This window comes from Onychomys torridus, chromosome 1, assembly GCF_903995425.1.
Source record: "Onychomys torridus chromosome 1, mOncTor1.1, whole genome shotgun sequence".
In the NCBI taxonomy this organism is placed as follows: domain Eukaryota; kingdom Metazoa; phylum Chordata; class Mammalia; order Rodentia; family Cricetidae; genus Onychomys; species Onychomys torridus.
In genome coordinates, this window is record NC_050443.1 from 159,552,070 (window position 1) to 159,572,652 (window position 20,583).

General features: G+C 49.6%; 1 protein-coding gene across 1 annotated transcript in view; it reads right to left on the reverse strand.

Moving 5' to 3' along the window:
* Tll2 (tolloid like 2) overlaps positions 1-20,583 on the reverse strand; it is a 115,669-nt gene that overhangs the window by 2,005 nt on the left and 93,081 nt on the right. Inside the window, exons 11-20 of the mRNA XM_036169165.1 lie at positions 19,947-20,063; positions 18,918-19,063; positions 17,845-18,040; positions 13,028-13,153; positions 12,207-12,367; positions 10,351-10,531; positions 8,153-8,278; positions 6,733-6,860; positions 3,683-3,896; positions 1,451-1,701 (exon numbers count right to left, since the gene is read on the reverse strand). Coding sequence (XP_036025058.1) covers positions 1,451-1,701; positions 3,683-3,896; positions 6,733-6,860; positions 8,153-8,278; positions 10,351-10,531; positions 12,207-12,367; positions 13,028-13,153; positions 17,845-18,040; positions 18,918-19,063; positions 19,947-20,063 — 1,646 coding nt within the window. The remainder of the gene's footprint in view (positions 1-1,450; positions 1,702-3,682; positions 3,897-6,732; positions 6,861-8,152; positions 8,279-10,350; positions 10,532-12,206; positions 12,368-13,027; positions 13,154-17,844; positions 18,041-18,917; positions 19,064-19,946; positions 20,064-20,583) is intronic.

The window sequence follows — 20,583 nt, forward strand, 5'->3', positions numbered from 1 at the left end:
TTGCAAGTGTGTAAGAAGGCAGGCACTGGGCTACCCACACCCAGACCTCATCTAATGCAAACTGCACAAGTGTGTAAGAAGGCAGGCACTGGGCTACCCACACCCAGACCTCATCTAATGCAAACTGCACAAGTGTGTAAGAAGGCAGGCACTGGGCTACCCACATCCAGACCTCATCTAATGCAAACTGCTCAAGTGTGTAAGAAGGCAGGCACTGGGCTACCCACATCCAGACCTCATCTAATGCAAACTGCTCAAGTGTGTAAGAAGGCAGGCACTGGGCTACCCACACCCAGACCTCATCTAATGCAAACTGCACAAGTGTGTAAGAAGGCAGGCACTGACTCCACTTTACATGTGAGGAGGCCAAGAGTCAGGTTCACATAGGTCAGCAGGATCTGCCCTTGGGTCTTTCTGTTTGTCCTGTGGATCTCCTGCGCTGTGATTTTAACATTGTGATATGTCTGCCAGGAAACCTGGAATGAAGACCATTGTGCAAGTCTATGCTCTGTCATGACCAGCAAGTGGGTGGAGCTGCTACATTTGTGTCAGGAGGCTTCTGCCAGGTGGTCTGGAATGGGGTTAGAGCCAGATGCCAAGGCCACTGCCTGCCAGATCCTAGGGGTGCCAAAGGGAACTTCCTACTAATTAAGATCTCTAAGAGGCTCCTCTCCACAGACTCCTTGGTTTCAGAAGTTTTATCAAAGGCAGTGCATCAGGAGGTCTCGTTTGTTTTATCTTTCTTTTTTTTGGGGGGGGGGGGACGACAAGGTAAGACAGAAGACTAACCATTCAAAGACATGAATACCAGGCGGAATGCTGTTTTGCACCAGGAGCAGTGATGATTCCAAAATGATTTGCATAAGCCTAGGCAATAGTAAAGAAGCAAGAGCGATCAGCAGAGACAAGGGCTGAAGCCCAGGACAGATGGTGGGTGTACCATGTGGTGTGTTTGGGGAGTGGCTAGGACTTTGTACTCACTTGTTCCTATACACCCACTGGGCACAGACTGTATGTCCACCCTGAGTCAGGTGCTGGAGATATAGCGAGCCCAGGAAGTGGGTAATAAAGAGAAAAATAATGACCTCGGATATAAACATTGTTTATACCAAGTATGATTTGTGATCATTTGTAATCTATACTTGGTTTTGCTTATGATAAGAACTGTGAACACAGTGAATATATACTAACATAATGAATTAATAAAGCCCAAAGGCCAAATGAAAATGAGGAACAGGACTCAAAGGCAGAGGCAAAGGGAGAAAGGATGATGTGCTCTCCCACAGCTGATAACGTCCTTTGTGTGACCGGAAGGCCCCTGGCTGCCTCCCAACCTGTCTCTGGGGAGTCTCCTTTCCACTCTACCACAGCCAAATGGACTCCTGGCTATGGCTCACAGTGGCAGGATTCTAGCTAGGTGTGACATCAGGAGGTGCATCCTCAGACTCACCCCTGAGCCACAGAAGCGGCCAAGCCTGGGTGCCGAGCTGTCGTACCCATCATAGGCCTCCATGTAGTCATAACCACAGTCTGCCTCTTCCTCGACTTCGAAGATCCGGAATATCAGCTCCACACCATAGCCGTCCTCTGCCACTATCACCCAGTCGCAGTGGGCCTGGCTCGGGTAGTTGTTGTCCCCAAACTGGGCATGAGAATAGAGCTCTTTGGTCTGCACGTCAGCCTTCAGCCTGCCCCCGCACTCTGCAGCAGAGAGAGAACAAAGACTCACTCTTCCGCCGGGCACCAGCCTGTTGCTTCTCAAAAGCTTCTCTGAAGTCACTGCATGCCTTGCAGGAGGGGATAGGCAACCACACTACTGCACGAGAAATGTGCAGGGGCAGGGATCCCAGGGGCACCCAAACGGGCCCAAGAATGCCGCCGACAAAGGCTAGCTGTTGCCCTTTCTGTTGCAGGGGTGTGACTGATCTAACTATTCCAAGCCTTGGTTGGAGGTACTGGAAGCAGAAAGGACTCCCACTAGCTGTAATTTACGGTGTCTGCCAGTAGGGGGCGATAAAAGCCTATCAGAACTGCAGCTGAGCCCAACAACACAGAAACTTCAATTTCTACTGGAAGGATCCATGAATGCAGGGGTTAGGGTGGGGTGGAGGAGTCGGGGTGGGGATAGGGAGGCAGAGCTACTTTTGGTGTGGAGCTGGAGTTGTTCACCTGGGTTGGCCTGGCCCTGTCCTTACTCTGGCTACATTCTCTTCATGTCTGGCCTGCCTTTCAACTCAGGAGACATACCCTGAGCACAAGAGGGTGCCTCCCTCCCCGCCTGCTGCACCACCACCCCAGTACTCCAGTAACCTGTCACTCTGGATCTGGGTTCAACCACTGGCAACACACACAGGTCAAAAGGAGGTTAACATCTCTCAAGCAGTAAGCTCTGCCCCTTCTCCTATCTGCTTTCTGGGCCGGGGTGACTATAGATGCTTGTGATTGTCCCTTGAAGTGTCCCCATGCTCCGCAAGCCCTGCTGTAAGTAGTCCCTTTATTAAGGTCTGCAACTATTTTCCAAGTGTGCTCCAACCTCCCACTGAGACCCTAACCCACCCCGTGCTCCTCTGTTCTATTTTATTTCATTCTACGTGTATGGGTGTTTTGTCTTTAGGTTTATATGTGCACCGTGTGCTTGTAGTGTCTGCGAAAGCCAGAAAAGAGTATCAGATCCCCTGAAACTGGAGTTACAGACAGCTGTAAGCCATCATGCGGGTGCTGGAAATCAAATCCAGGTTCTCCACAATAGCAGCCAGTGCTCTTAAGCACTGAGCCATCTCTCTGATCCAGAGCACCCATATTCTACTCAACCTTCAGGGACAAGAGGGTGAAGTCACTCATCTGTGACCTTAAACTCCTGTGAGGGAAGTATAGATCCTCAAGAGGCTACAGAAGGTCTCATGAAGTGTGGGGTGTCTGCCTGAGCAGGAAAGGCTAGACTGATTGGACATGGGAACTGCCGTTCTGTTTGCTCTGACTTGAGGGGGTGCAGGAAAGGGGGAAGGGCTATTATAAAGAGCCACAGTGGGAAAGGAGCTCTTAAAAAGAACGGCAGCGTCCCATGATCATGACCTCCTGCTCAGGACCAGAGACAAAAGCCATGGGCAGGTTCTTGGGCAGCCCCTGTCTCTGCCACAATTCAGTGTCAGGATCAAAGGGCCTACATTCCTCTGCAGGGCTGAGACTGAACCGGCGGCAGCGAGCAGAGTCCACTTCCTTATGGGTTTTCTTATATTTAACACTGTAGATAAGTTAGAAGCATACTTATTTTCTTCCAGAGGACTCGGCAGAGCTGCTGACTTTTGGAGTGCCAGGAAAGAAAGCGGGAAAAAATGACAAGGAAAAGCAACATTTTCCAGAGATGGCCCCTGGAGGGTAAAATGGCTCCTCTCCACCACTCAGTTCTCAGACCTCTGCACTTCACAGGTCAGCAGGACAACAAGCGCATTTTTAAGGGGAAAGAGGGAGATGGGGAGGGGAAGCACCATGAAGTGGTGCCCACATCCAATTTTGTCAGCTAAAGGCATCCAAAGAGAACAACCTCCAGCCAAGGGTAGCTGCTGGTGTTTCTTTTAACAGGGACGCTTGAAGATGCCATTCTCCTCACCCCACCCTGGCAGACAGACTGAAGGTGGTCCTTCATCAGCTATGAGCCTGGGAGCTGCTCAGCAGTGGCCCGCACCTGTGCTGTGCACAGCCTGGAAACCTTTCCTCTGCACCGAGGTGTCTGAGTAAAACCTGAGAAACAGGCTGCTGCCCGTAGCCACCACAGGATCTGGCTTCTTGCTGCCACAAAAGCGGCCGAGGATGGGGGCCAGGCTGTCCGTCCCATCGTACAGTTCCAGGTGGTCATAGGCACATTCCTGGTGTTGTTCAATCTCAAACTCATTGAATGTCTGGAGATGGGAGAGCAGAAAGTGAGATAAAGATAGGACATTGAGAAGGGGAGGGGAGGAGGGACACACAGGACCTGGAGGTGTCTGTCTATCAGCTTTGCAGGAGTGCCCACCATCGCCACAATGATGCAACATCCAGTCCCAGGGCCAGGCTACCAACCACTCAGATTTACTTCTTCGCACCCCCTCCTCTAATGCTAGAGGCCAGCTGGGACTGAGTGCTCACTCAGGCTGGTGGTTGTGTTACGGGCTTTACAAATGTTTCTCATTCAATCTTTGCAACTCTGTCCCATGCATGATCCCTGCAAGAAGATGCCAGATGGCTTTTCCAGGCTCCTCACTGGCAGAGCCGTTATGGAACCCAGGAACTGTGGCTTCAGAGATGCTGCTATTAGCCTGTGCCCACTACCACACACTTGAAATTCCAGTGGCTTTGAGCAGGGCCACACTGTTCTGCCATCAGCCTCAAACTGCTGACATTTGCTGGGTATTTTTTTCCACACCAATAAATTATGGGAATTTTCTCACTTAAATTCTAATGATGTTATGGAGATCTATTAGTATCCCCAGGGAGCAGAAGGGGAAACTGAGTCATAAAGAAGCTAATTGGAGTGAAAATTGAACATGACCCAGCGCCAACCTTCTCCAGGCCACAGTATTAACCACAACCAGATTCTGTTGTCTCTTTTCTTCCTAGCCCTCCACCAAAGACTGTCCCCAGTTGATGGCCTGGAAGCTGAACAGTTTCAAGCCATACAGATGACTGACTGGCTGATAGTCTGCCTGCGATGTCAGGGTAAGCAGGGAGTATTAGGTAAAGGCTTGAATAAAAGGACAGAGTGGGAAGGGGGACACTAGTTGTATGTGTGGGGGGTCACACTCTGTACTTTAAAAAAAGGCAGAGTTCAGTCAACATACCCACCAACCATGTTCCAAGGAAACGTCTTGTGTGCAGACACCTCAGGTTAAGGCATCCCATTTTGCAGATTTGAGGTCCCACCCCCGGGTACACTGTTCTTTGTGATCATCAGGAAAGGATGCCACCAAGGATCAGTGCATCTTTCCAGCAGATGGCCTTTCAAAGGCTCTCAATCCTTAACTCACCCTCATCCGGATCCCACACTGTTCTGAGGGACCCAGGGCAGAAGAAAGCCGTTTCTACACTGGCAGCACATGTCATGTACAAGAGGTGCCCAAGGAGCATGCCCTATGCTCTGGGGTCTCTTTGTTACCCATGATGCCTTGGAAGCCCATTCATCTATCCTTGTGCAGCAGGAAACTCCCTGGCATGATCTCCTACAAACCACCATGTCTCTCTGTTCTCTTCTCCCCCTGCATTAGTCAGTCAGTCCTAAAGTCCATCTTGCTCCCTCTCAACAGTCTGAGGAGTGTGTGTGCATATGTGTGAGTGTGTGTGCATATGTGTGAGTGTGTGTGCATATGTGTGAGTGTGTGTGTGCATATGTGTGAGTGTGTGTGCATATGTGTGTGTGTGTGTTCCTATGTATGTGTGTGTGCATATGTGTGAGTGTGTGTGTGTTCCTATGTATGTGTGTGTGCATATGTGTGAGTGTGTGTTCCTATGCATGTGTGTGTGCATATGTGTGTGTGTGCATATGTGTGAGTGTGTGTGTGCATATGTGTGAGTGTGTGTGCATATGTGTGAGTGTGTGTGTTCCTATGTATGTGTGTGTGCATATGTGTGAGAGTGTGTGTTCCTATGTATGTGTGTGTGCATATGTGTGAGTGTGTGTGTTCCTATGTATGTGTGTGTGCATATGTGTGTGTGCATATGTGTGAGTGTGTGTGCATATGTATGAGTGTGTGTGTGTTCCTATGTATGTGTGTGTGCATATGTGTGAGTGTGTGTGTGTTCCTATGTATGTGTGTGTGCATATGTGTGAGTGTGTGTGTGTTCCTATGTATGTGTGTGTGCATATGTGTGAGTGTGTGTGTGTTCCTATGTATGTGTGTGTGCATATGTGTGTGTGAGTGTGTGTGTGTGAGTGTGTGTGTGTGTGTGTGTGTGTGTGTGTGTGTGTGTGTGTGTGTGTGAGAGAGAGAGAGAGACAGAGAGACAGAGAGACAGAGAGAGAGGCAGGGGTGGGAGATTCTCTAGCTGCTAGTTGCTTCATATGCTGTACACTACAGGTCAGGGGTCGGGGAGCTAAGACATAGGATTTGGAGAACAGACTTTTTTTTGTAAATAGTGAAATGTGCCATGCAAGACTACATATCAGATATATGCAGATGAGACTTTAAATGCAAGGCAATTGTTGTTTTTTTAACTGAAGGAAGAATTAGCATAGTGGTCTTAATGTTGATTGAAAAAGATGTAGATTGCAGAGTAGTATGAATAATTGTATTTATTCTATGTAAGTGATCTGAATAAAGAAGAAAAAAAAAGTTACATGTTTTCCCATGTGTGGGAAACTTCTGGAGAGCGTCACAAATTTCTAGAATGGGAATGGGGGACCTGAGAACTTGTGACCTTCCCCTGTCAACCTTCTGTGTAAATTAAGTCTTTTGTTTTCTTCTTCCAGAGTATAATGTTCTGTGTGAAATCTGCTCTGGAAACAACTGAGTCCCACACAGCACTGCAGACCTGTGTGGTGGCGGCCACCTCACACAGTGCCACCAGAAGAAGTGCTGTTACAGAGCACGCTCCCTTCATCCTCCCAGCAGCCCCCACTTCGAGATTTACAGCATCTCCCCATTCCTCAGTAGCACAACTGAGACCTGGGCATGCTCCATGGTGGACACAGAGCAGGGACTTGAACCCACGTCTGCCCAACACCAAGGTTTATGCCTTTAGCAACCTAATGAAACAACTCACAATTGTCACCCTGTGGCCTGCAGTTGACGAAATGTTCCACGTACATTCCTTCCGGCTGGGGTATTTGTCAGGCCAGTTGGGGCTCATCAGGGTCCCCTCTGCACTGCTGATCTTGTATGCACAACCAGCTAGAGGTCAGAAGGGGACACACAGAGTTGTCATTCAACTGGGGCCAGCATCACAGGTGAGTCTCAGGGTCAATACCCAATGTATGGGCAGCCAGCCTGGATCTGGTGTGACCTGGTTCTGACTGTTTGAACGGGCTCTGGAGGAGAAAGCTTTCAGTAACTATGACTCTTCACATGGAGGTTGGCACTGTGAACGTGGTAAAGTCAGCATCTGGTTAGAGCACAGGCCCTGGGCTCAGGCCGAGTTCAGGAGAGTACTGGTTCTGCAACTTATGGGATTAAGACCTCTCTGTCCTCATGTGTAAAAGGAATGCCAGGCTCATAGGTGTGCGTTAATGCCACATGTAAAGGGCCTAGATAGTGCCACCCATGGTGAATGTCAACAGAGATCCAAGGGTCACTATGCCTTCCCTCCATCAGACTCATCCATGCCTGCTTTGCCCAGGTCACCTGTCATTGGTCAAGAGTGGAGCCATGGCTGGCTTGGTGACTAGGATTTGGAGTTTGTCCTCCTTTGAGGTAAGTGGTTTGCATGCATTCTCTCACTTAATTTTTTTCCATCTCCAAATAAAAAAGAGGCATGTGGTCTTCACATCTTTCACCATCCTCCAACTCCTTCACCGACCCAGGGCAGGGCAAGGCCTTTAGCTACATTTATCACAGATACACAAATTCCCTTCCCGGGGCAAGGTAAACACTAAGGGCAGGCTTCTTCCACAATGGCTGGACATGCAAAGCCATCTGGCTCTGAAGGGAGCAGGTGAAATTCCTTACATTCTACTTCGCTCTCAGTCCTACCTGGGGCACTGTTATGACCAAGACGTGGGCCTAATATTTATAGACACCTAGCATACAGAGTATATACCAGACTGTCTCAAACACTTCCTAGGCAGGCTGTAATCCTTACAAAACCCCTGAGGAAAGACACATGTTTACCATGTTTACCCTGTCACAGAAGAGGAAAATGAAGCTTAGAATATTTAAGTAACTAGCTGACGGGTACGTAGCTAGGGAAGGGCAAAGCCATAATTTAGATGTAGGTAGGTTGATTCTGGAGCCTACTGGCTTAATCAGTCTGCAATACGCACTCATCCTGACCAGCTGTCCCTAAGACAATTAATTGCAGTTCCACAGGAGAGCCACCAAAGTGAAGATTCACATGGAGATCTCATGGCATTCTACAGATGGTGGCTCCCCATGCCAGCTCCCACCCACATCCCTCCCTCCCCCGCTCACACACCTAGAGAAGCAGGTGCAGCCCAGACCATGCCAGCCCAGCAGCTGCAGCTCACCCTCTTTGCAGTCATGTCCATTCTCGTGTAGTCGGTACCCATTCCCGCACCTGCACAGGTAGCTCCCGAACGTGTTGACGCATTCCTGCTGGCAGCCGCCATTGTCCTTGGCACACTCGTCCTTGTCTGCGGAGACCAATGGGCTCTCCTGAGAAGAGCTGCCTGCTTGCCATGGTCCCCGGTGGCTCAGGACCTGCTCAAAAGTGGCTTCCTCCAAAGAGCCTCCCAGATCATGCCCCCTTAAAGAGGTGACAGTCATGGAGAGAGGATCTTTGTTTGGAATATTTGGGGCCTCCATTGGCCTCTTTGGGGCTCTCTGTGCTCCTAAAACACTTTCATGTATGGAACGTAAGGAGCTCCATGAAAGGCAGGCTCACGTGAACAGCAAAAGCAGAATAATGAAATAATGCCCAACACACACTGAATATTTACCACAGAATGGGTCCTTGGCACTTCCTGCATGTTATTGTTATCTAAGCTAATTCCCACTGGAGCTTGGGAGGGCATATCTGTACTCCCCACATCACATGCAAAGAAACAAGCCGAGGCAGCTTATCTGCCCAGTCATTCAGCAGGAAGCTTATTGTGACCCGGAGGTTTGGACACACACTGTTCCCTGTGTGTACAGAGGTAAGCGTGTGGGCCAGGAGCCACATGGCAGGTGCCGCCCACTTGAGTTCAGCAGGGCAGTCCTTCGTTGTCTCGGGCCCCCTCAGGTTGCTGGACGGGAAAATGAATGGGAATCAGGAAAGCCTTCGGAATGTCTAGCCCCCAGGAAGTGTTGGTTGTTATAATTACAGTCACATGAGCCCCCTAGTGTTGGCTCTTATCCTGTGGTTCCTGAGGCTCTAGCTGGTGTGGACCTTTCCATTGCCACCTTCCTCCCATAGTAAATGAGGTTCTGCCCCCATTCCACCCCCCTCCTTCCTTACCCCACTCTCTATGTGCCTCGGGGATTAAGGTATCAGCCTTCCCTCTGTCCTCTCTGGCCACCATAGTTGTGGGGTTCTAGAACAGTTCACATTGTGGCTTCATCCTTGTGTTTTACGAGAACAACCAAAACCCTGTCGGAGCTCTTAGAGGGCAAACTGACCTCATAGCCCAGGACAGTGCTCCCCTCCCCCCTCCCTTCCTAAGGCCTCCTGCTGACACTCATGGGGGGGGGGCCCTTACCCGCTAAGACTTAGCTCTCTGTCTCTGGGCTCTGTGTGTAAGCATGGAACTATATCCTTCATGAGGGCCTTGCTACTTGCTGCTGAGGAGATTCCTGGTCCTCTCAGCACCATCCAAACCTGGCCTGGTTTGATCACATGATTTGTAGGCTTCCCTGCTCGGAACCTACAGAGAGCTTTCCATCCTGTCCTACTGGATCCTACTCTTCAGCCAGCATTCATGGCTTATTTTGACCAAGCCTGCCTGACCTGGCCCAACTGTGGCTTCCCCAGACAACTATGGGTCCTGCCAGTCTGGTCTTACAAGTCTTTGTAAACACCCATGAATCCAAGCTTGTGACACCCCCTCTTCTCCAGAGCTTGGTCAGTTTCTTTCTGGTCATACTATCTCTCCTTCATCCTTCCGGATCTGGCCCAGATCACATGCTTTAGGCAGAGAACCTGTACCCACTGCCTCAGGACCCCTCCTCCAAGCATCAGCCCTCGTCAGGCTACCCTAAGCTGGGACTTGCCGAGGTGTTGTCTTTCTGGCCTCCCCAACCAGGGCAAGCTTATGCCAGGCTGGATGTCATCCAGGTAACCTCTGAGCTCAGGTCTGTGTTGTGCCCATAACACAAAACAGAACTTGCTCAGTGAGAGACCGCCTCCCCAGAAGTCAAAGACAGAACTCTAAGCACCTATAAAGCCAACAAATAATGGGCCTACTTCAATGCTGAGCACGAAGAGAGAGATCCAAATACCCTTTGAACAGGCCGTACTCTAGTGTGATGTGACCAACAGGACCCACTGCGTGCTCTGTGGTGTCCTTCAATTCCAATTTCTGACTCAGAACTTAATAGAATATTTTTTTTGTTGTTTTAAGCCACACTTGGCATGTGGTAAGTTGTTGGGGTGCCCCCAGGAGATGAACTGGGCCACCGGCATAAAAACCAGATAGATGAAGAGGAAGTTGGAGAAGGCAGAGAGGAGGCTGCAGGAACTCGGGGTCCAGGAGCCTTCGGGCCTCAGCAGGCCCGCCCCACCTGCCTGAGAAGAAGTGGGCCTTGAAGCCTCGTTTGGAGACTGTGTTGTCAGACTTGAACTCCACACGCATGTTGTTGCTCTGAGAAGTGATGACCTCGGGGGTCTCGGAGCCACAGAACTTGCCGTGAAGCTTGGCGTCGGGAGACAGGCCACTGCGCACCTCTACGAAGTCATACTTACAGACCTGTGAGGAACACGGACCAGGGCAGTGTGCTCCCTCAGTCACTTCATAGATGTGCCTCAGGGGCGCTGACGTCACCCTCCCTCTGGACCCTCTTGCCACCCAAGTTGTGATGTCCTAGAGCTCTTTGACTATGGCTTCACCCTTGTGTTTCATTTTGACTCCATCCAGAGGTGTTGGAGAGCAAACTGTCCAGTCCGTCCTCCCTTCCCCCTCCTCCCTTCCGAAGTCCTCCTGCTGACACACGTGGGGCCTCACCAGAGTGTCTACCTCGGAACTACACTCTTCCCTGCAGGCAAATGTGCTCTGTCAATCAGTCCTGGAGCTGGAGTCCTCTGAACTGTCACTATGCTGGAGCTCCAGAGGGTGGCAGGGACTTTGGCCTTCCAGCTGAGGCTCTGTGAGGTCAGCTGCCTGGCAGCAGAATGCAAGCCCCTTCCTTGCTTCTACTTATTTATATCTTGGGCTACCACAAGGCATTAGCTTCAGCAAAGGGCCCTGCTGTGAGGAGATGGCAGAGGAGGAGGGAGCAAGGGAGGGAATGTCTTCAAACCGCGGCCACAGACCAACTCCATCAGTCTCATGTGAACAAAACAATGCCCTAAACGAGAAAGTCATCGTCTGATGTCACCTGACTCAGCAGTTGGTGAGGCTGGGACTAGAATCCACATAACCTCAGTTAGCACAGAATTTTCTTTGAAAATAACTTAAATGCTGAAAGTCTGGTCAGTACTTTCAAATGGCTATTTTTTTTCCTGTGAAATACTCATTTTGAGGAGGTTAGCTCTGATTGGCACCAAAACCTTCCATGCATTGGGTTTTTGCTTGTTTGTTTGTTTGTTTGGTTGGTTGGTTGGTTTTGTTTTATTTTTAAATATGTGTTTTGTTTTTAGTTATATGTGTGGGTATGTGCATTTGTACATGTGAATGCAGGTGGCCACGGAGGTCAGGAGAGTTATATTCAGGTGTGAGCCACCCAACTAAGGTGCTAGGAATTGCACTTGGGTTCTCTGTAAGAGCAGTGCTCCCTCTTAACTGTCAGGCCATCTCTTGAGATTCCTGCATTGCGATTTGGGGCATAAAGTCTCTCTTGGTGATGGAGTGGGTAAGAGCTAGGCTACTGCTGTTGTTCAAGTGATAGCCCCAGCTGGGCTGTAGCAGGGATATGAGGAGAAACACATGGAGCTCCAGGGGCTCCTACTACTCCCAGGTGCCGCCAGGAGGCACTCCTGTCATGACTCTGGCTGTGGGGTACTGCCAAGGCCTCTCCTGACTTGACTGTCCATCACCACTTCCAAGAGACAGGGACAGGCTGTTTACAGTGTCCTTGTCTGCTGCTGGCCCTTGGTGTCTTTGTTCCCCTCAGAAGGACACTGGTCCCCAGATCCACACCTTGGAGTTTAGATCAGCCCTAGACTGCTCTACCCCCAACTCCCGCCTCCGACACCCTGGATTCCATCTTCCTTAGACTTAGTGTAATAGACATGCAGTGGAAGTGACTCAATGAAACACCGCCCCCTTCTCCACAGCCCCCAATTCTGCCTAGTCTCCACCCCAGGTCTCCATCAGAAGCAGCAGCTTCACCCAGGCCACCCTGCTGCCCGGAGAGCCTGTCCTAGCTGTGAATCACTTCTCAGCAAAGCTACCACCCCGTTGCTTATGGGGCAGAGACACGTACATCATTGCCTTCCAGCTCGAATGCTTCAAACTGCAGGGAGATGCGGTACTGCGTGGGGGCCACCACCTGCCAGACACAGTTCTTGTTTGTGGGGTACTCCTTTGGCCACCCAGGGCTGGTGATGGTGCCGTTTAGCTTGGTAATGAATCCACCACAGGCCACTGAATGAAGGGAAACAGATTTTAGACTCATCTGTTTTTGGTTCCAAGTGACTGAGATATCCCCCAAGCATCAGGAAGGCCTGCTGTCCTTTAATAATCATGGAAAAGTTAGACAATCTGAACAGACTCAGACTCTTTTTTTTTCCCCCTAATGAATGCTTTTCACCGAGGCTTTGGAGGAACAACCTGGGAACACATCTACTGCTTTTAAAGTAATGATGGGGCATTTGACCTGTTCTACAGTTGGTCTTGGACCAAAGGAGAGTTAGAGATGTCTGTATCAAGCTACTCACTGTACCTGGCTTGTGTGAGCAAGTGGATCCATTTAGGTGGGTTGGTGGGCTAAACCCAGACCACGTGGGAAAGTAGCAGGTGAGCGGCTCTCCACTGAGTCCTGCCAGAGCACTCATGGTTCCTTGTGGTTTTGTCATGACAACCATGTGAATTGTCCCCAGAAGGGGACAAGCTGCAGCCTCTGTCTCAGGGTTTCAAGGATGGCTGGAACTGTTATATTTGTGACTTGTTTCTGCCTCAGAAAGATAGGTGGCTCTCCTGAACATCACTATTTCATAGTCAGTCACCTGCCCATCTCTGTCTCCACTTCTAAAACTTTTAATCTCCCATTCCTTGTAATTGCAGCTTGACAGGTCCAGTACCAACCTTCACACGTCTTCTTGTCGGCAGCCAGTTCGTAGCCAGGGTCACAGGCACATGTGTAACTGCCAAGTGTGTTCACACAGCGTTGCTCACACCCACCATGGTCTGGCCAGGAGCACTCATCCACCTCTGTGGGAGGGTAAGTGACAAGGATAAGTTGTCACCAAGATGCACGGTGTGTCCCCTCCCTCCCATATCCTAGGGCTCCAGGTACATGCCTCTATGACAAGAGCCACCTCCCCCAAACTCCTGTGTCTATACTTGAGAGTCATATGAGCAGCCACAGCCAAAGGTGGGATCCTGATCACATAAACAGAGGCATCTGGTTATGCAGAATAGGAAGAGCCAGGTTGGAGAACAGAATTATTCCAGGTGACCATTCAGTGTACATGACTGGCTTCATAAATCTCACCAGGTTCCACACCAGGGGCCTCATCATTTTAATACCGTGGAATTGGGATTCTCTGCCGTAAGTACAGAACTTCTTAGAGACATTCACTCAGCAAAGGATGATAATGGAGGGATGCATTTCTAGCTGAAGATGTATGCATATCCTAGACAGAACTTGAAATCTGCTGGGCAGCACTTTTACAGAAATTCTTAAGAACGTACAGAAAACACTGGGCTCTCAGATTAGCCAGTGCTCCTAGGAGAAATTGTTGCGCAAGCAGAAAGGATGCTTGGAGGTTGGTAGCCTAAGGAATTCAGCATGAACCGGTGTCCAGTGGTGTGCTCAGGACATTGAACAACAAGGAGGAGGATGCTATGAGTCTGACCGTGGAGAGAAGACAGGAGTCACTGTTAGCTCACAAGCCAGTGAAGCAAAGAAAATTCTTAGCAATGGCCATTTCCAAGAAGAGTATTAGAAATAAAAGGAAAACCATCCTGTTACCAGGCTGTGCACATCGATCCATGAGAGCTAGCACACAGGATGTGCCCTGACTGTGCCAGAAGAGTAGAACGAAGGAAAGACATCATTTAAGATGCAAAGTGGCTGGGACAGGAAGGAGAATGTAGATCTGAGGCACCAAGGGAAGGAGGGGCAGAGAAAGCATGAAGCTGTTGGACAAATCTTGACAGAATGAGTTGCACAAGGAAATGGAAGAAATCAGAATAGCTAAGAGTTGCGAACAAATTGCAGGAATGCAACCCCCCCTCTACTATTTTTCCCCTCTTTACTACCGCTATCCAACTCAAATGAGCCGACTCTCTGCCCACCCTCCTTGTCTGTGATGCACAGATCCTTTGTCAGCCTGATTGCCCTTCGGGGGGGGGGGGATAGCTCGTCAGTACCCCCACATTTCATTCAGTGGATATTATACAGAGTCATTCTGAATATCAGGTGTTCTTGGACCCAACAAAGACTGAAATGAGTTCATCATTGGACACCTAGAGAGGTTGTGAACAGGGAAGTGAAGTTGTCCATGGCCATTAGTTACATGTAGCTTTAAACATGTTGAAATGGTGTTCAGGTAACTATTTGTTCATTGTGTTGAAATACACAAAGCACTTTCTTAGACATCTGCCAAAAAGTTCTCAAAGATGGACATACATAGGATGATATATAAGAGTAGAAAGAGTCTGGGAGCCGGGTCAGGATGGAGCAACTGATGTGATCCAATCACATGGACTCGGATGCTGCTTCTTTAGCTCCCCTGAGCTTCCCCTAGTTTGAAAATGACAAGAATGGCCTTGGCTTTTGTGGTAGTTGAAAATTATGCCTGTGAAGGACTGGCACATGGTCGGTGTGTGGGGTGGTCACTTCCAACAGCTCTGACATAGTTTCTGCAATTCCAGCAATTGGAAAGACATCGATAGGGACCGTGGAAGGAGAGAGCAACACGGGCCCATCCAGGTCAGGCAGAAATACAGTGGGCAGGAGGAGAGGAGAGGAACAAGAGCAGATGAAGGGAGGGGCTTCAAAGATGAGGCAGGGAAGGAGGAACAGACGGACGGGAGCAGGGCCCCAGGTTTAAGAAATTGACTGGAGGAAACTTAGAAGAGATCCCATGAGAAAAGACAAAGATAAAGACTCACAGGGAGGGGAGGGGATGCTCTGATGCCAGGAGATGTGGAGGTTGTGGGCAGGGCACAGAGGTAAGAAAGAGGGGATCACCACTTCTTAGCACAGCTGTTGCTAGGTGACGGCAGAAAAGCTAGTGGGATGACTTGAAGCAACGAAAGCACCATTCGTGTGGAGACAAAGGGGGGACACGCAAGGCAGGGGGATGGAGAAGAGCCTCCAGTGCAGTGGGCTGTGTTGCTGTCTACAGCACTGTGCCAGCATTGGTTAGTGGCAGGCAAGAGGGCACCATGCTTGCCAGGGTCTGGCTGGCTTCACGGCCTCCACAGTGCCACAAGGTATCACCTGCACCAAGCCCACTGGCTCATGCTCATCCCACACAGTGCATGCCTTCAAAGAAAATCTGAGAGCATGCAGGTAGAGTTGGCTGGAACCAGAGTTTAGCCAATTATGGCCAAGAGCTCTGGCTTCTTTCCATCCCCCTAGGTACACAGGAAAAGGAGAAGCCATTCTATGAGCCATTTCCATCCCCCACATGGGATCTTAAAATCATTTCAGAGAGAGGTAAGGAAAGAGAAGTTTGAGCACACCCCAGGACTTTGAAGAAATACCTTCACTGCCACCCTACATCCTGTATGATCCCTCTGCACTGGAATGATAGTGTGCAAGAATTCAAGCAGGATTTCACACTCCTTGTGTAGGGCTGTGGGACCAGCCAAACCCTGAATGCCACCATCCTTTCTTAAAGTAAGCAGACGTGTAAGGCTCTGCCTGTTGCCTAGCCAATTGGCTCTGAGGGGCTGCCATCTGGCACCAGAAGATCAGTGCTGAGGCCAGCTGGCACCCTGGCCAGTGTTATGGGCCAGCTGGGCCCCAGGCAAAGGCTGTTGCCAACTGGCATCAAGGCACAAGGTTCTCTGGCTCACCCTGGCTCTGCCACAGGCTTTGTGGTTTCCAGCTCCCTCCCCCTGGCAAAGAAACACCAGCCAGACACTGTGCTCTGGGGTATCCTACTGTCACTGGTCAAAGGAAGCTGGGCAATAAGATTTTCATTCCATCTCTTGATTTCCCCCTGCATGTCCCAATGGGAAGAACAATAACCCTCCATCTCACTTGGGACTCAACAGCTTGCAAAGCATTCCCAGGCCATCAGTTTATTGGAGCTTCACAACTCAACAGACTTTCTTCTTTCTGTTCTACAGGGGGAAATGGGGCTTCTGTAAGGACATGAGGCTGCCTAGCAGGGTGGTATGTCTTAACGTCACTTCTTCTGACAGTCATCCCTTTACAGAGAACCTAGGAAAGGTATCTAAGAAGAAGCAAGCCCAGGTATAGTGGCTCACATTTGTGATCTGAGCTCACTGAAGCTGAAGCATGAGAATGGCCCTGAATCTGAGTGAGTTACAGGCCAGCCTGGGTTACTTTATAATACCCTCTCTCAAAAGCTAAAAGAACAAAGCAAAAAGAAGGCACAAGAAAGATGGGGATGGAGGGAAGGGGCTAGGATTTTTATCTGTCACAGCCAAGAGACATAGAAGAGGAAGGAAGGCAGGACACAGCCCCCCTTGAAGTGGGTATGGATGGCTGGACACCAAGCGGTACCATAATGAGGGAGCCATGAAGAAGAGGCTAAGGGATATTCTGTCTCTACTGAGGGTTGTTGGCATGCTCCTGGCACCCAACCACAGTAGACCAGATGTAGAGAATACTCTTGTGTTCTTATTAAGGAGGGTGTGCATCCTTTGGTGGTCCTGACTGTCCATTCAGAGGAAAAATGGAAGCACTCACTTTCTTATGCTGGGTCTGTCTTTGTGGTCTGGGTCCATCAAGGAAATTTGTTCCCTTACTGTCCTCCCATTCCCTCCCTCAGGGACAAGCATGGGGCATGGGAGCCAATGCTTCTGGAAGTAGAAGACCTGGGTTGCCTTTCCGGCCCACACCAAGGAGTGCCAGAGAAGATTGTAGAGGGTCCGGGGCCTGGAGTCAGACAGGGTTTAGATCTTTAATCTGCCACCCATCTCCGAGTGACCCTTAGCAGCCCTTCTCAGCTCGGATCAATACAGTCCAAACCTAACCGGAATGGTTATTACAGGAACAAAGTAATACCAGGTAAAGAAAGCACCTTGCACAGGCCCTGGGACACAGAGAGCTCTCTGTTAACAAAGTTGTCATGCATAGGCTTTTATTAGACAATTCAGGGTTTCACTAAATACATTTGACCTGGTAAAACCACTAGGTCTTGAAGACTGGGTTCACTAGGTAAAGTGTTTGCTATGTAAGTGTGAGGACCTGAGTTGAGACCCCCAGCACCCACATAAATGTCAAGTGTGCATGGCACCTGCTTGTAATTCCAACATCAGAAGGCAGAAGGATCCTTGGAGCAAGCTGACTAGCTAGGCTAGCCAAAATGAGAGACCCTGATTCAAAGAATAAGGTAGAAATCATCTAGAAAAAGACTCCTAATGTCAGCCTCAGGCCTCACATGCACATGTACTCCCACACACATGCATGTACCCACATTCACGTGAACATGCTATCACACACACAAACATACATAAACCCTTCAAAAAAACCACTAACTCTCATTTCCCCAAATAGAAATCTCCTTGCAGAAGCCAAGTGGAGCCTGTTCCTCATAGGTTTGAACCCCACAGGGCCATACAGCAGTTCTGAATGAGCAGCTTCCTCCCTGAAGGAGCCTTGCTTGCTGCTAAGGCCTATTATAGATTTGGAGATCTTATACTAGGGAAAGTTTTCTTCCCATGAATGAACACAGGGCCAAACTGCTAAGCCATACCCTTAAAGAAATTGGCTGCGAAGCCCGCTTTATTGATGGAACCATCGGATACAAACTTCACCCACAGTCGGTTGGCACTGGATTTGACAGCCTCTGGCTTCTCGTAGCCACAGAAGTGGCCAATCAGGGCGCTCTCCTCGGTGGGACCATCACGGATTTCCAGGTAGTCGTAAGCACAGCTATCATGCCTTTCGATCTAAAGAGAAAGACAGCGGCCACATGGATGCCACTGGCTGGCTTGGCTTCAAGCTTTTTAACTCAGAATCAAAACCTAACCATTGCTCTCAAATCTGAGGAGGCAGCTGTCGCTGTTGCAAAAGTTGGGGTGGACCACGCTGGAGAGGGTCTAAGAGAAGCAAGGGAAATGGGCTTGAAATAGGCTTTTAGCTTCCAATTTTAACCAGAAGTGGAAACTTGTCTATTTTGGATGTGAATGTGAGAGTGTGTGTATGTGTGAGTGTGAGTGTGAGTGTGTGTGTGTGTGTGTGTGTGTGTGTGTGTGTGTGTGTGTAGGCCACAGGTAAACAAACCTTATTCTTCAAAAGCCTCCTACTTTGTTATTTTGGAAAATGTTTCTCAGTAACCTGGAGCACACCAGTTAGGCACTGCCTTCCCAAGCCTGGGCTGACAAGGGCACACCGTGCTTGGCTTTTTAAAATGGTTACTTGGGATCAAACTCAGGGCCTCATGCCTGCAAGACAAGAAAACACTTCACACTTCACTGATGAGCCATCCTCCCAGGCCCCACCCCCAGTCCTTTCTGGTATTTTTCTGTTTTTTTTCTTTTTCTTTTCTTTTTTTGTGTGTGTGTGTGTGTGTGTGTGTGTGTGTGTGTGTGTGTGTTGTGTTTTGTTTGTTTGTTTGTTTGTTTGTTTGTTTGTTTTTAGCTGAGACAAAGTCTCACTACATAGTCCAGTCTGGCCCAAAACTCACTTTCCTCCTGCCTCAGCCTCCTGAGGGCTGCGATTTCAGACTCTCTGTGGAGCTATAAGAACCCATCTTTATAGAGTAGAGAGCATAGGACACGTATCAGCTCCCACTCTTTCTTAAGAAAACATCCCAGCAGGGCTCACCTCAAAGGATTGGAAGGTAAGTCCCACGTGGAACCCATCCGCCACTGTGATCCTCCACACACATTCCTTGGAAGGTCTGTAGTCGTCGGGGTAGTTGGGGGATTGGATCTGACCAGCGTCTTTGGTAATGTCTCCCCCACACATGGCTTTAGAAAGAACATATGAAAAAGAGGGGTCTGTCTGTGGTCACATCTAACAAATGCAGGTGAGTGGCTACTTATTGCCACTAGGTGGCTCCAAGAACCAGTGTTTTCATCTGGGTCTAATAAAGCCGGCCTTTAAAGCCCAAGAGTTTCAGCTCTAGATAGCCATGTAGTACCCTCTCTGAACATCGGAACCATGTAGGGGATCACTCCAACTGTGGGAGCCTGGCCACATCCTCAGAGTCTTACTCAGGTGGGCTTGGAGAAGGTGGTGCTGCAGAGAATTCATGTGCTTGCACACACACACACACACACACACACACACACACACACACACTTCTGTGAGTGAAGACACACATGTGCAAGCGCAAATGTGTTCACAATTTCTTTTGTGAAATAAAATTTTGAATTCTCCAAATTTTCAATGATTCAAGGCGAAGGGGACTTTGGCACTTTTTAGTTCCATTCCTTTGTGAGATGGGAGAGTTAAAACACACAGAAGTAGCCTTTGGGGTAATCTTATAGCCCTCATACATGAAAAGGGACTGCTAGGTAGTACCCGGTTTTCTTTTCACTGATGAAATAAGAGCTCTCACGGGTAGTCAGAGGCCACTGCCATCTCTACAGGACTCTATACTCTGACACCATCTATACCCCACCTGGGCTGAGAAGAGAGCTCAGTGGGCTTGGGACAGTGGTCGAGCTCAGCACACCTGGCCTTTGCCTGTCCAATGTGATAGAGGCAGTGTGCAGTACTCAGCTTGGACCCTATGATAAGAGCTTGACCCTGTAGCAAGCTGCTTTGTACACCTGGGAAGGAACCGCGTTGCATTAGGACAGACACTTGCCAGTGGCCATCTGTCTGGCTGCTCCATCAAGTACAAACCTTCATATACTGCAAAGAAGCCCTTGCCCAGGATGCTGCTGCTACTACGAAATTCTACCCACAGCCGGCTGTCTGAGGAGACGAGGGACTCAGGTACCTTATCACCGCAAAACCTCCCTGGAAAGGAAAAGGACAGTCAGGACACTATGGACATTGAGCTCACCTCACCACATCCTGAAGGAAAGACAGGAAGTAAGCCATGGCCCTTGAAATGACAGCTGATGCTGCAGTACACACAAGATGGGTCCGAGAGTGTGCCCGTGAAGGACAAGAACAGTCAAAGTACAGGGCAGATTGCAGGCACCTTTTCCCTGCCACATGGGTCCTTGGCGGGTCCTGTGGTGGCTCTCGGGGGCAGGGAATGGTGCTGAGCAATTCCTGATGTGTCTTTCTGATGACACCCACGCCCGTCCCTTTGGGGCACTGGGCATTCTGCTGCCCTTGCTTCAGAAGTGGGGCCTGAGACCAAGAAACCAAAGACCAGAGACCAAAGCCTCTTAGCACTGAATTGCTCAGAACCAGATGTGATACCAAAGGCATGGAGTTGAAGAAGAGCGGGTTTCCCAGCCTGCTGGCTCGGAGACACCCAGAGAGGAAGACTGGGATGAAGAGGAAGGAAGCCTGTGGAGCCCTATAA